Raw genomic sequence first — 16,426 nt, 5'->3', positions numbered from 1 at the left:
TCCTATATAATGGGGAACTCTGGCTTAATAAGAAAGAAAGAACTCATCAAAGCTGATACATGAAGGGAAGGGCAAGGCAGGAAGGCTTGGTCATAGTGCTGTCGTCCAGCTTCATAAGCCATAGTTTATCAAGGTTGGAAAAATAATAGGAAAGGAGCCATTGGAATGTAGAGATGTGGTAGTATTGCCTTTTAAGAATGGGTAATTCTACTGCATGTGTACATTGAGAATGGCTGAATGACCCTACCACACTGGATGCACTAACGTGGCAGAAAGAATTGCCCAAATGCTGTAGAGGTTAATTGGAAGCAGTAAATTATTAAGAGTTGTAGCAAGCTGCCCCTGAAAATATGTATTTTGAATGTAGAGTCACCTTTAAGTATTTGATTGAACACCACTAGCACAATCGTACACAAGCAGTTGTTTCTTAGCACATGTGAATGCCCCCACATACTATTTAGGAGCAGTTGATGGAAATTAATTTAAAATGCCAATGCTGGGTTACCTATTCATGTATACAGAGCAAGAACCTGGGAACTGGCATCTCTTGGTTTGAAAGGAACTGAGGGCCAAGCTATACGTAACTATGGAAATCCATTAATTTAAACAGAGATCTACATCACTATTAGGACAGTAATGGAGAATTTATGAGCCTTCAGATGTTCTTGTACTATAGTTCCCATAATCCCTTACCTTTGGCTATGTTGGGTAAGGCTGAGATTCAGTATATCAACATTCCCCATCGCTTTACTAGGATATGTGTTTATATCTATTTTCTGATTTAAGAATGCATCAAAAGCTGCCTTGTACAAGTTTAGTCCATATAGCCCAGTACTGTTTGTTTTGACCGGCAGTAACTTTTCAAGGTCTGAATCAGAGCAAATGGCCTAGCTGAAAGAAAAGTACTTGGGGAGATGTCTGATTGGAGGTAAGCGATGGAAGAAGGCAGAACTGAGCTCTCTGGTTTCCTTAAATTGGACATCTCAACCTGGAATGCCGAAGGGCTAGGTTTAAGCACAGGGAGACTGCTGCTGTTCTGTTTAGTTTTGCCCTGAGGTTAATTTTCTGCTTTGTAGTGTGTTCTCAAGGAATCTTGAAGGGGCAAGTGGAATTATGTATAAAAACCAAAACACATTATATCAGATATTGTTGAACTTCCCCCCCAGGCTTGGGGGAAAGGGATAAAAATGGACTTGTAGGTGAAGGTTTCATTAATGCCCTTCAGCATCTCCATTGTCTTTCTTCCGGTGCTAGATTTTAATCCTCTCAGTTTTATTTCTTGCTCTTCCCAACACAGGAGCTTAGAATTTTGGCATGCCATGATGGCTGGCCAGCCAAGAGATTGCTTTACTTACTTGGCATCTTAGCAACCATGCATCTTTAGGAAGCAAGCCCCAAGTGAAAAATATATAATAAATATTGATAAATATATGAAATTCATGTTAGCTCAAAAGTTTTGTTGTACAATGGGAGGTTGTACTGATGAAATCTGGAAATGACCAGACGATGCAGTAAGGTCAATCTCTGAAGGATTTTGTCCTTCTGAAAACACAACAAAACTGTTGACATTTTTCCAATGACTTCCCTCAAATACTAGGATTCTGAGCTACAGAACATATTTATAGAAATGATTGGGTTGCTCCTGAAAGATGGGATCCCTTTGATGAGTCCACCACTACCATGCTATAATTTATTTAGCAGCATATTGTGTCATATCTTTTATGGCCTCCATGTTGCATCAGAATGGAATCTCTTCTCTATGGTCAAAGGTAGAGCTCCTCTGAATGACAGTTCCTGAAGAAAAAACAACCAGAATGCATCTTTTCACATGTAAGCTGCTCTGTCTAGCAAATATATAGCAAGCCATACTGTTGGAAATAGTATGTTGGACTATATGGCCCTATAATCTACAACAGACTGTTCTTATGGTTTCTTGGGACATCATTCAAAATTCTGGCAGGAAAATTAGTTCTGATTAAGGTACACATTTTGAAAAATCCCACCTTATGAGCAAAGATGACATTGTGGAGATTCTATAGCACACTCACAAGTTTTCTACTTAAACAAAAGTCAGGAAACTTGTTGCTACATGATAACCACAGTTACTTATTACCTGATGTGTTCTGAAGAAGATCTGAACATAAAGGCACAATAGTTTGGATCAAAGGCCCATCAAGTTGATCTTTCTCTTTCCCATAGTGACTAACCAGATGAGTTTGGGAAATTTATAAGCTCTCTCCAGCTATTTCTCCCTAGTACACTGAGTATATGGGTATGTAGAACCAGGGCTACTCAACCAATTTGACACCACACACACTTCATAAATAGTTGTTAATGTTTTGAGAACTGTTATGTTTTACACATGTTATAATGAACTGTGTCAGCTGTAGGTAATAATTTCTGCTAGCTTGTCAATTCATTATCTTGCCTTCCAGATTGTTTACTGAAAGAAAGCCTACATTACCCCTTTAAAAGTTGTTCCTGTGAGAGATTAAAAACTTACCTACTTTAATAAAAAGGACAATGGGTTGAACAGATATTTTGAATTCTTGATTCATTACAATAGCTTATACAGGTCAACATAAAATTGTGAATAGGGCACTAGCTGATTGAAGTAACTGGGACAATATGTACATCTGTAACTGGATGTTAATTGTTCTCTCTATAGTTGGGAATGACCTACTTTTCCATATTTCAATCTCATCATGAACTATACTGCAGAAATTAAAACTTGCATAATCATGCACAAGCAGAAACTTAGTTTATATTTCTTTTTTCTGTGGCCAACAAGACAATTATTACCTATATTAAACTATAGTGTATCTTTCTAAAGCTCAGTCCCTGCATGTAATGTCTGACAAGGAAACACAACCCCATCTAGGCATCTCTGTATGGAAAAGGTTCAGATGTTTTGGCTACAGGTTCACTACATGGTTCCATTTTCTATGTGAACACAGCACTATTTGCTTGCTTGCAATTTGTATTGGTATGATTAAGAGGTCCAACAATGCGAGGAGCTGTTTCATCCTAATGCTTTTCTACATGAAGCTGCCTCCATGTAGTTGCATTTCGAGGGTCTATCATGCTGTATTTTATATATGCCATTATTTTATTCTAGAAATTTACAATGCTATGTCTATACTATAGTAATGAAATCATACCTAAACCTCTTCTATAAATCCTGCATTTGCTTGATAGAGGAAACAATGGGAAGGGAATGACCCAGAAAAAATCTGGATGCAACTTTACTGAACCTCAGTATTGTCTATCAGCTCAGCAAGAGTGTGATGATAATAAGAAGTTGAACTAATATTATAGCAGACAGAAAAGTACACCCATGAGCATTATTTCCTTAACCTGAACAAGATGCCAAAACTAGCCATAGGGAATATGCTGCTGTTTAGGGAATCCTGACTGCACATTTTGAGAACTGTGTGACATAACGTAGGCTGCATGAATGGAGGGGGTTCATCACGCAAGAATTTATTGCCATTGGTGCTAACTGGAATTCGTGTCACAGTGTCAGCGACAGGTTCCAGGAATGTTGCAACATTGATGGATGACATTTCGAGCACCTAAGAGACTTAATATGACCTAATCAGTACTGTATACCTACCTTTTAGTCCACCCTGTATATTTTAAAATAGGGACTTCTGCTTGGAATATTTCCAGTATTGGATGGGTTGAAACAAAATAAACCACCACATATTTTAACATATTTTACTTTAAACATCCCTCTGTGTGTGTATCCATATTACTTCTGGATTTAGGAATGATATCTTAAAAATGAACCCTTCTATAACTTGCTAAAGCTAGTACTTTGAATATTCCTTTCTTAAATTCCTTTTTAAAAGTGAGAAAAGAGGGTTGAAACATGCTGAAGTATTGTGTAGAATGATGGGATGGGGTTTTTTTTCCGTAAATCACAGCCATTAGAAACTGTACTGGAAATGCAACAAGAAAAAGAAAGAACTAGTGTGAGGTGGTCTGTCTATAAAATAACAGCACAGTCCAAGTGGGGAAAGTAAACTTAAAATTAAATCTAAATAAAGAAAAAAATCTTTTTTAAGTAATCTATGTTTACTCTGGCACGCGACTGGCCTACCGTGCTTTTGACATATTAGGAAGAAACTTGGCTGGGAGGATAGAAAAGCACTTTAAAAGGCATATGTTTCTTTTCAAAATACAAGGGATTAGGAATGTCTTCTTTAAACAGAATTCCTTTAAATCCTTCCCCCATACTTTCAATGTAATTGCACTATGTGATTAAAAAAATCTACCTTCCTTAACTCCATTCCTCAGACCATTTGAAATTATTATTTTACTCACTATTTTTGCCAATTGTGTGGCCTTAGCTATCTATATCCCCTTTCCAGAAGATGATTCCAATGCTACCAATTCCAATCTGGTAAGTACTAACTTTTGCTTACTACTTCATCATCATACTGTGTTATACTTTTACTACTACTTGTTCAGAAGTCAGCACAGACAGTTGAGAGGTATGGAAAAAAACATGGACATCTTTTATTTTTAACCAAATACGTTCTTATTACAGGTTGTTGCAGCCTTAGATTATTCATGATTTTGATTATAACCTGTTTTATCAGGATTGTGTCTTGGAGAGGATATAGGTCTCCCTACACTATACATTCATATCAATTTTAATTATTCTTCATCCCCAAAAGAGTCCCGAGAACTGACTGGAGTGTTGAGAATTCTCTTAGAAATTTCTTGCCCCCTTTTTCTTCAATGGCAATTCCCAAACTCCCCACAGAAGATAGTTAATGATAGTTAAGCTGTTTTAAATCTAAAGAGTATATATGTCCTGAATTTTTGGATTCTGGGCTAAGCTGTTTTGACTTGGATGCTTTTTGTGGTGACAGTTTGCCTGATTATGTTGTGAAAGTGTTTGTGTGCACACGCACTCACACATGTATATGGCAGATGTTTAATTGTTTTGTTCATGAAATATTTCTGTCTTGAATAGGAGGGATATTGTTTAATTTATTGGGCCTTTCCTACAGTTGATGAACAGCTTCAGGGCTTAGCTCTAGGATACCCTGGCATGTATTCGTATTATTCACTGACCTTTCTGTTTATGTAAGAGATGGTGGCTTTGACTTGAAATGATTTTTGGGGATGCAAATGGAAATGTGGGTATTTCATCATAGGCTTGTCTGCTGAGAGGATAAAAAAGGGGAAATGTTTGACTTTGGAAACAGAAAGACTGACTTCACTGATTTCACATTCTTCCCTGTATTCAGAACTTACCTGTGGAGAATTTGGAGAGACTGGAGAGGTGAAGCTATTACTTTGTTCACCCGAAAGTAGATTAAAGGAGTGGGATAGACAGGGTGTCCAATTTTCCAGGGAATAAGAAATATAAAATAATAATTGCCTTTCCAAACAGCAACAGCCAAGCATGGATACCCATTCTTTAGGCATTGGCCATGAGATAAAGTAACTTCATGAACTTGTTTCTAGTGAATGGAAAAAGAAACACAGATTTCATAATAAAGTTTGAAAATAGATATTGGGTAACAAGTTGAAAGCAGTTTCTGCTTAACTTTGTCTTTTCTCAGGGATTGTGTGTGAGAGGAAGGGAGGGAGAGACAGCTCTGTTTTATTGCTTTTATTGTAATGATTTAATGGTATGTATTGCTTTATACTGTTTCAGGTTGGTTTTTATATTGTTTTATATGTGTTTCTGTGTAGATTGTTTGGAGATTTCGGGATACCAATTTGTACAGAAGCAGCTTAAATAAATAATTAAACTGTGTAGACCTTAAAAAAATATTTGAAGAGTTTCAGGTGAAGGATAGCTAGTAAATATGGTTGTAAATTGGTACCCATGACATCCTGTTGTGTTCATGAGGATTTCTATAACACTGAAAGGCTACAATGGAAACATAGAAAGTTGACAAGTGACAAGAGTGCGCCGTTTATTTAGAAAAGTATAGATCATTGGTTCAGATCATAAGCCTGGTACAAATACAAATACAAATCAGACTCTTAACCAAAATGGAATTGCTTTGGGCAGGTAGTAAACATTAGCAATACCTGAATAACCTAGAATGCATGATTTTTGTGTATTTCAGTTTCTAAAATAAAAACATACAATGGGAACTGACTGAATATACTATAATTAGATACACAGATAGCTAATTAGCATAAGATGATGGTGATGGGGTTCCCATGGACAATATACTGACCACTTAAGGATGACACTCCAGGTGATTACAGTTTCATGTGACACTTGCAGTTGTCATGTGATAATTTTGGTTGTGTGAGCATCTCAGTTTAAGGGCTTTCATACACATTATGCAGCAGCAAAATTCTGCCTGCTTGTTGAGCATCATAGTGTAAGAACACCTTGATTGGCCCATCCCTATCTGCTGGCCAGTGTTATAGATGCTGCTTCGGCGAGTTTGCTGTATCCACACACTAGATCTATAGACGTTCTTGTAAAACATCTCATGTCTAAACCTGAAATATACCTATGGAAAGATTATAATTTGCTATGAGAGCAAGTGCTTTGTATGTAGAAGGTTCCAGGTTAAGTTCCTGGCATCTCTGGTGGACCTGGGAAAAATGCCTATCTGAAACCCTGGAAAATAATCTTTATAAACTTTTACAACATAAATACAACATTTTATTGTCAATATGGGCTCCCAAGTTCCACTTGGAATGGCTGGAATGATGTAATAAAAATTATGAGGTAATTGTGATAGGATTTCTTTTATTTCATTGACATTCATGAAATTTATTTCATTATTTCATTGACATTCATTGCTTCTACTCATTGACATGAGTAGAAGCAATAATAATGACAGTAATAATAATAATAAGCTATCAGCATAAATTGTACTTCGGTACTTTATAAAGTAACAGAAGTGAGGGGGAAGCTTCTTGCCCCAAGAAACTTACAATCTTAATTTCAACTCAGGAATAGACAGCAGAAGAGAATGATGAGGAGGAAAGACAGACAATGATAATGGGAACTTATTAGTAGCCTGAACACAAAGACATTTGATGTTTGCACCTTGTATTTATAAGAGGTTGAAATATGTCTGTGTGTTTTGAATCTCACCAGATAATTCATTTGATTTGTATACTTATCACAGTTTTGTAAATTAGATTTTCCCTGAGATAGTTATCATCCATTACTGTGTTAAAGCAGAGAGAAGCTGCTGTTACTTTCTGGTAGAACTCCAGTTAGCTAAGTGTCAAGTGATTAGTTCATCTTTGGAAAACATTGAAAGAGATGGTGGGCTGAGATACAGAAAGCTGATTCAGAAATGGTACATCCTGCAGAGATGGAAATCGGATGCACTTAGAAAACAGAACCATTTTACTGGCGAAAATTACCTCCAGCCATTGCTAAATGCATCAACTAGTGCATGCTACAACAACCAAGGATCTCATATTATAGTTCCAATCCAGATCTGTGGATTTATGCATGCAAAGGAGCATTTTCCTTTTCCTCTAAGCAGCAGCGACCTTGTTTTGTATTTCAAGTGATTTTTGAAGATAGGTTTGCATTACAGTACAAAGAAGAATGGAAAAATTGCGCATCTAGATCTTGCATTGTTTGCTCATTCTAGCTCTGTCAGATTGGATGAGAACTCTTGGTGAATAGCTACTTTCAAGTCTAGCCGCAGTTTCTCAGTCACTCTGAGGTCTGTGCTTTGACTGGGCCATTTCCAGACATTCAGTTTCTTGCTTTTGAGCCTCTCCAGTGAGACTTTTGCTATGGATCATAATTCTGTAGAATGATACCCCAGTCCCAGGTCCCTTGCAGATTGAAACAGGATTCCCTCTAGAACTGCTCTGTATTTGCCTCCATTTGTTTTGCCCCCATTCCCAACCTGGTTCCCAATCCCTGCTGAGGAAAAATATCCCCGCAATATTATGCTGCTACCCTGATGCCTCATTTTGGAGAGTTTCACATATTGCTGTTTGTTTAGAACCAAAGTCATGGCCAACCCCCATCATGACCCCATGGACAACATTCCTTCAGGCTTTTCTGTCCTCCACCATCCCTCGGAGTCCACCCAAGCCCACACCCACTGCCCCAGTGACTCCGACTAGCCATCTCATCTTCTGCCGTTCTCTTCTCCTTTTGCCTTCACATATTGGGTGGTATACGACTATAAATGATGATGAGGAGGTTATGTTCTCAGGACAATGAACACTTTTGGTTTTGCACCATACATAGTGTTTTGTAGCAAGACCAGAAAGTTTAATTTTGATTAAATCAAATTATTATTATTATTATTATTATTATTATTATTACATTTCTATGCCGCCCCTTGCCGAAGCCTCGGGGCGGCTTACAACACAAAATCCTTTTCCTATACACTTGTGATGCCTCCTACAAGCTATTTCTTTGTATAAATTTATAAGAGATTTTGGGTTATGTGAGGGTTGCTCAGCTCAAATAATCCCTAATAACCCCCAGTTGAGGTTTCCATATTCTTAATGGTGGCCGGTAGGTTAATTAACTCATGATGGGCTGCTATGTCATCTGAACAACACCGCTGTTTACTGTGAATGGGACCTTCCCAATCTCTTTCTACTTGATTTTTTATATTGAAGTTGCTGCGGATTCAACCTAGAATATTCAGCATGAGAATATGTGTTATACCCATGTGATCCCTACCTTAGTACAATTAGCATTATGACATCATAATGTTTCTGTCAGCAGGTTCTTCAATTAAATGTAAGGAAGATGGTTCAGCTTAAATAGTTATACCTCTGTGTGCTTTTGAACCTCTGATAGTTCACTTTTATGCAAAATATCTGTCATGGTGTATCATAGTTCTTGGGTAGTAACGTGAATTAAAACTACAAGGTTAACAGTGCTGCGTTGTCAAATGAAGATATCTAAGGAGCAGAGAAAGTTTACGTTGCTAGACAAATGGAGTAAGAAGGCTAGTAGAGAGTGAGGGCAGAGAGTTGCTGCTAGGAAAAGAAAATTATTAACAGATTATGCTTTGTTCCAAAAAGAAGACATTCTCTATGTTTACATATCGAGAGAACTTCTTGTTGAATCTTTCATGTGTTGATGATATTTAATGGAAAAAATGGTGGTAGTGGATTGTATCCTAAATTATTGCTATAGTTTTAGGGCTTTTCTGAGCTTTTCTTTTCTTTTTCTTTTTTTAGTGCAAACAATGTGCACTTTCTATGAAGTGTTTCTTTAGGGTGAGAACACAGGTAGAATTAAGATATTTTACCTCAAGAGAGAAATAATTTTTCTTCAGCTGCTAAACTGGAAAAAGTTGTATCTGGGAAAGCTTTCTAGTTTTTTTTTTTCCCCAGTTCACATTTTCATTGTTTTCATCATAAGTGCATCATGTGGCTTGCAGTTGCACTTACTGCATCGTTAAAGCCAGTGACATTGCTTTTTCCATGCCCACACCTCATTATGCACCCTTCAAAATGTCCTTATTTTTATCTAATCTTTAGAGTGGGGCAAAGAACTTGTGTCCCTTCAGATTTTTTTGTTTACATGTCTCTTCACCGTTGGCTCTGCTACCTATGACTGATGGGGGTTGTAGGCCAAAATCTCACTTCCCCATATGTGCTGCAGCACATATTTTCCGCAGAATATAAAGATTCTTGTTTGTTTCACTTCTCTGCTTCTCCTACTATCCATTATCTAAAATTGTAGAGAATTGGGATAGAGTACTGAGAAGGGCTTGTGGAAGGAACCAGAAAATGGGAAATGACCATTGGATGATGTTGTTTATGGCTAAATCCTCTTGATACCTTGTATAGTTAAAAGTGCATGGGGTGAGAGGGAGCTGTACATTCTTCTTGAGGGGGTGGAGTCAGCCCAACTGTGGAAAACCAGCTTTGATCAAGGGAGACCTTCACTTGGGTAACAAGACATAGGGTTTAGGGTTAGGGTTACTTCACAATTTAATTTTGGAGAGGGTAAAGGATTTGTCATAGTAACTTCTCCAATCCCAGTTTTCGGAGACATGGAGAACCTTCTTTACTAAGTACATTATCCAATATGTGTTTTGCAGTGCCTTTAAAAATGGTTTAAAAAAGAACAATGGCTGTTTATATCTCAGTAAGCAGATACATTTTTCTCATTTTCTGAATACATTTTCTGTAGAATGTGGAATGAAGATGTGCTTATAATAAGATAATGTAGAGTAGGGACAGAGATATCTGGGTTCACTTACCTGCTTACTAGCTCTCAGCTGCCTCACAAGATTTTTGTGAAAATAATGTGTGTATACATGTGTGAGTAAATAATAATTTTGTACCTTCTCAGCTCCTTTGAAGAAGAAAGTGGCAGAAATGTAATTAATGATTTAAAAATTTCCACTGATAAAATAGGAATAAAATATTTGGATATGATAATAATCCTTTATATAGTATTTTAGTGTTTAAAACTCTTCATATACATTGCTGAAGACCACTAAGCTCAGTCAGTATTACTATCCCCAAATTGCTGATGAACCTGAAAGGGTGTCTCATTTAGGCTATATAGTTCATGGAAGAGATAACATTTGAACTGACAATTTTTTGATTTGCAATTCATATTATTATTTTTTCAATCATTATGCCTTGTTAGTTTTCAGGATGCTGCTAACAGATGTTGCACATGGCAAAAACTAGTTGTTCTTTTCCTTAGCCAAACAGTTTTCTGCAAAACAGTAGTTGCTGCAAAACAATAGTTGCAGCCGAGAACTTAGACTATCTTGCTTGGTATTATTTACATGCACTGGTTTCAGGTCTCTTGCAGCCAAACCTGGAAAAGCCAGGAATTGATCAGGTTTGCTTTCGCATGTGAAGGTGCTCTGCTGCTGAGCTACCACAGCTGCTTTGAATTATACACATCTGTCAAAGTATTTTCTCAGTGGTGTTATGAAAGCCATTACATGTTTATCCAATTTCTCCATATATTTGTAATGGGTTTGTATAAGGTTGATCCTAGTGATCAATGCAAAATTGTGAATTTCTAAGTCACCCCATCTCTTGGTTGCAGAGTAGGTAGGTGACAACATATTAAAAACAATGCCGTGTAAAAAGCATGATCAAGTATATGGTACCTTTTCCATTTATAATAATACAGCATAGGGAGGCTATTGTTGAAAGCCAAGGTTCCTCCTTTAAGCATTCAAAAGCACAAATCACCCAGAATGAATCTCTGAGCATGCACAGAGTGGTTTGTTGAATTCTGTGCAGGATTCACCTCCAGCAACTATCCTTATGAACATGCCTGGGCCCCATCCCTTTTGGAGTGGTCTTCTGAAAATGAGCACTCCTCCTCTCTGTGCACCAGTCTTATAACTGGGCTGCCCTCCTTTGCTGATTGCATGTCATGGGGTCAAGAGCTGGGGCTGCCTGGTCTTCATTTGAAAAACTCCCATACTCAGGAGGTTCTCCAATCTGCTGTATATCTTGAATGTTCCCATAGACTGTCTCCCCATCTGATGGACCTGGCTTTGTGATAAGTTCCCCCATTTCTTCCATCTTGTTGTCTAACCGCCTCCTGTTCTGTTTCACATTTAGATTTGGATTCTTCTGAAGTCCAGCCAGCCATCCTTGAGCATGAATGCCCAAAGTCATCCTTCTCACTCCCAACAGCTATTAACTCAGCTACCCAAGTAATAACACTGTAGGGTAGAATTACAGTCAGGCCTATCATAAAGCCACCACTTTAGCAGATTATGGGTGTCATTAATGGGCTGCAAATTGATAATTTGTTATGATTTGTAACATTGCAGTGGGGTTTTGAAGTTAGAACTCAGGTTTCAAAATTTCATATTCAAGGTCAGTGAGCATTATTTGAATTTGGATCTTCTAGCTCTAATATTTATTTACTGCACTGCAATGATTATAATGAGCCATCATCAGTTGGTGCAAAGGAAGGACCTTTTTGGTCAGAATAATCTTCCACCTTTTCAGTATGTAACATATAAAGATATTCTGTGCAATCTTGATATTTGGGGGCTTTTATTTTTCACTATGTCATCCACTTCAATTGCATACTTGAGGATTCCTTAGGGAATAAACACTCATCATTAAGGGTAAAGGAGTAGGTGCTTGGTTGTGCCATTCATTTCATATAACTAGTGATTTTTTTCTGTTTTGCCAAATTTGACCATTAGAATGGGGGCAGGGGACACTTCAAACTTGCAAGATCTACTTTGTTTTTTACTAGAATCCTGAGATCCACCAGTTACAATCAGACACAAAAGAGAAACTTTGAAATTTAGAACCCAGAAATAAGTATCCGAATTGGAATCTGTCCCTCACTTGCTTCATTTCAGCAATATACCAGGGTGGGGAACATTTTGTCATTATTATTGAGCAATTGGGAGTAAGAAATTATTGCTGATCCAGTGTCACTCACCCAGAAATCTACCAGTAGATCCAGTTCTATCTTATTCTAACTCTACAGTATAAAAGGAATAACTTTTTATTTTTGAAAATTGGAATACACTACTCCAAGTTTCTTCCTTTCTTGCAAGTGCATATCTTATGGCTGTTACTAGAATGCAAGAATAGTAAGAAACACTCTGAAGAAGACAATCATGCTAGAGGAAGTCAAAGGCAGAAGAAGAAAACGAAGACCAAATATGAAATGAATTGACTCCATAAAGGAAGCCACTACCTTGTATTTATAAGACCTGAGCTCAAATGTCCTGTCATGGATAGGATATTTTGGAGGGCTTTAATTCAGAGAACTGAAGGGACAACTTGATGGCACATAACAAATAAATAACAAGATTTTAATATAGTGCTTTTATGTTCTGAGTGTTTCAGGTGCACTGTTGGAGTCCGTAATGATAGGTTCTTCAAATACATTATTAAAGCCTGTTATGGTAGGTAAGGATTATTGTTGCCATATTGTTAGGAGGCTGAGGAGTTGCATCTAGTGAATTATATGTGTAAATCATAGAAATCAAACTGTTTTTCAGGGGATACATGGTGCTCAAAACCATTTGGAACTAATCAACTCCACCAAGGCTTTACTGACATTTCACAAATGTAGAAAGCCTGCACACACATGTAACTTTCTGAAAAGAACAGCAGTCAAGAGAATGGAACTAAGAAAATTGGAGCTAATTTGAAGGGAATTTAGGCCAGCTTCTATGAGAGGACCAGTACTATTATGGAGTCTTTCTGCTTGTTTTCCAGAAATTATGTTTTAAAACAGAGATACCATACCTCCACAGTAACAAAACCATAGTTGCCTAAGATAGGAATTTGAGAGGAAAATGTTTCTGCAATGTCTGTGTGGCATTCAGAAAATGGCACAAGCCTGGTCAGTGTCACACCACAGCAATAACATAATGAAGTTAGGACTATGGTTTATAGCACATACTGCAAGGTTGGGTGTTGATGCTTTATAAGACCAGGAGAAATTCTTACTTCTGTTTCAATAGTTCAACCTTCTTTCCCTTGTTCTTGTAATAGCAACAAAATCCTCTGTTTGCAGAACTTTCTTTTAAAATGTCTTTTGCATTCATATTTGTACATTACATGTAGATGAAAGTTCCTTCTTTCCATTCATTCTTTGAAAATTGAACTGTGCCTTCTGATGCAAGGATTATGGAATCGTTAAATCTCTGTGAATGACTGCTTAATTGCTTGCTGTCCCTGGATGCCTATGAGAGAGTAATGATGTCAGATAACTGATTATCACTTTTGTGGGCAGCTGAAAATCTGGTCTTTATTGATGATGATGAACTGTATTTAGCTCTTTAGTATTCAATTACTACTGTAGATGAATGTATAGCATTACATTATATTTACTGAGAAATTGTAGCAAAAACGGTTGTATTCAGAGATTTCTCTAGGATTCCAATCTATTATCTTCCCAATTTCTTGTGTAGACTGTTTGTAATTTGTTTTTGGAACAGTCTTGGATTTATATAACAGAATGGTGATGGGTGATTTAGAAGGACTTTTGTGGACATTGAGAATTTAATGTAGTCGATTCCAACTGAAATAATGCTACTTAGACCAACAATTATGCCACGGGTATGTAAGAGGAATTGTTTTGGCTAAGCAATATGTCAACTTAACAATGCTTTGAGGCATGTTCACATATCACACTAAGCCACGCTATGAATAAGCCACGGTAAGTAGGTTGTTTACTGAACATTCCACTGTGTGACCAACAAATCATTGCATTCACCGTGGCTTGTTCTCTCCCTTCTTTCCTCTCTGCTCTCCAGCTAGTATTTCAGTGCCTTTCATGGCAGAACCTTGTCTCCTCCTCCCTGCTCTGATCACTACTCCTTTTTTGTTCACTGTTGAGTTTTTTTTCAGAGTCTCAAAAATATGCAACTGGAGTTGTATATTTTTGGGCCCAGAAAATTGTACAGTTGTTTTTAATTTTTTATATGTTTATAAATATAATTATAGTGAGGAAAGTAGTCAAAGGGAGCAAAGTGTTGGCAACAAAGATTGAATTGACAAATTGAGGCTGTATATAGGATAATTTATAGACAGTTGTCAAGCTCTTTTTGCCCTTGACCACATGGAACTAGCAGCTTTGCCTAAAAATTTATTATCAGAATGACCATACCCTCCTGGGGCCTGGTAAATACATATAAATTTAGTTTTTGATGACTGATCCACAGTGCAACAGTCTTGACCTAATTACAAAGACTTTGCTTAAATGCTTTTTTTGAAAGCTTGAAAACCCGCACAGGTTTGTACTCCACGTTGTTATTGGTTCTAACAAATTCTTTCTCTTCTGAATATTGTCTGTTCTTAATTAAACCATAGAGAAAGAATAATATAGAGCAATCACGAAACATTTCCACAGAGGAAGCCCTGTGAGTGAATATGTTGGTTAGTTCCTTTTTTAAAGTGACTGTGTGATATCTCAGCAAAAAATGAATGGAAAACATACTTGGAAATATGTAGCTTTCAAACTGCTTTAGTGCAGATGAAGCCAAAATTTAACGGGAATGAGTGGAAGCAAGGAGATAACATGATAGTACATTCATGGCTGTACAACTATTGTGCATAATGTTTTTTATAATATAGTGTGAACAGGACAGTGGGCTTTCCTATTTAGAAATGAGAGTGATTAATAAGAATGTTGTACTAATAAGAAAAGGTCATGAGCAGTTCTTCCCGTTTCTATCAGTAACTTGCTCTGGCAGAGACATAGTAGTCAGATGATAATCTAAGTGAAGCTGTAAGAGAATCTCTGGCAACTAGTTGCTTCCTATTTCTGTTGTGAGGTCCTACATCATTTGTATCTGTCTGTTTCTATTTCCTGGATTTTAATTTATGTACATACACATGCTGAGCCTATCTAGCCTTGGACTTGGATATATTACATGCTGACCCTACACAGCAAGTATACAACTTGAATGTTGTATCTGGGTCACTTCTTGTGCTTGCTGATCTTAATGCTTCAGATTGTAGTTTTCTGTTCCCTCCAACTGTGATGTCAACACCTTTTGCCACATGAACTATATTTGGCAGGAGCAAAGTCCAGATGCCTGGTTCCTACAGTGTGTGCTTTCCAACTACAGCATTTCAGCGATTCCCCAGTTAGTTGTGTTGGCATCTATACAGCTGCTTTTCGATCTGCCTTATTAAACTTGCACTGATGGAAAATGTTGGTATTTTGGAAGGTTTCCTGCCTGTCTGCCACTAGCTCAGTGGCTGCAAGGCTTGCATGTAGAACAGTGGAGGGAGCTGAAGTGGAGACCATCTGTGCGTGATAGTCTTTATCTAGCTTGCCAAAATAGCAAACCTCTTTTTTAACAGTTATTGTTCCCATTGAAATTTTTAACAAGTGTGTATACTTACACTTGTTTCTGACTTAAAATAATGAGACACACACTTCAGGTTTTGTAGTCATATTTTTAGACCTTATGTCATCATTTGAAGGATTAAGCTTATAGCTATTGCTATTTACCCGAACTGCATGATGTTGTGCAAGAGTACCATTTTGGGCCAATGATAATCATTTTATGTTTTGTTTTCCTGTTGTGTGTGTTTTTTTTCCTGTTTTTACTTGCTTTGGTAGAGATGTGGCCCGTCCTGAAGATATATTTTTTCTGCCTGCAATTTTTTCAGAGCGCATATTGCACAAAGTCTATTAATGTACAGCTTACACACGTATAGATTGTGTACCCGGAGTCCAATCAGTCATGCAGACTGAGGGTGGGGCCTACCAGTACCGTCCTGATCCTCCCCTTCTATGTTCTAATTGTACCTAGAGTGTAGGCACAGAGATAGTGCTTGTCAATATATTGATTTGTTGAGAAGAACTGGATATGTGCAGCAGTGGCAAAGCATGTGCTTTGCATGTACATAAAATCCCATATTCAGTTTTTGGAATCTCCAGTTTAAAGGATCCTGCACAGCAGGACTGGAAGTTATGAATTCCTTAGACTGTGAATTGCCACTGCTAGTTAAGAGTAGA

The 16,426-nt window shown here is 37.4% G+C and overlaps 1 protein-coding gene across 24 annotated transcripts in view; it reads left to right on the top strand.

Moving 5' to 3' along the window:
• The window catches only part of CACNA1C (calcium voltage-gated channel subunit alpha1 C), a 536,805-nt gene that overhangs the window by 103,883 nt on the left and 416,496 nt on the right, over positions 1 to 16,426 (top strand). For all 24 annotated transcript variants that reach the window (XM_044416974.1, XM_044416973.1, XM_044416952.1 and 21 more), the window contains one exon: positions 4,303 to 4,408. In XM_044416974.1, coding sequence (XP_044272909.1) covers positions 4,303 to 4,408 — 106 coding nt within the window. The remainder of the gene's footprint in view (positions 1 to 4,302; positions 4,409 to 16,426) is intronic.

The sequence above is a fragment of the Varanus komodoensis genome, unplaced genomic scaffold (genome assembly GCF_004798865.1).
Source record: "Varanus komodoensis strain SLA01 unplaced genomic scaffold, ASM479886v1 scaffold85, whole genome shotgun sequence".
NCBI classification, from domain to species: Eukaryota; Metazoa; Chordata; class Lepidosauria; order Squamata; family Varanidae; genus Varanus; species Varanus komodoensis.
Note: the sequence above shows the minus strand (reverse complement) of the source record. Positions and strands in the feature narration are given on the sequence as shown.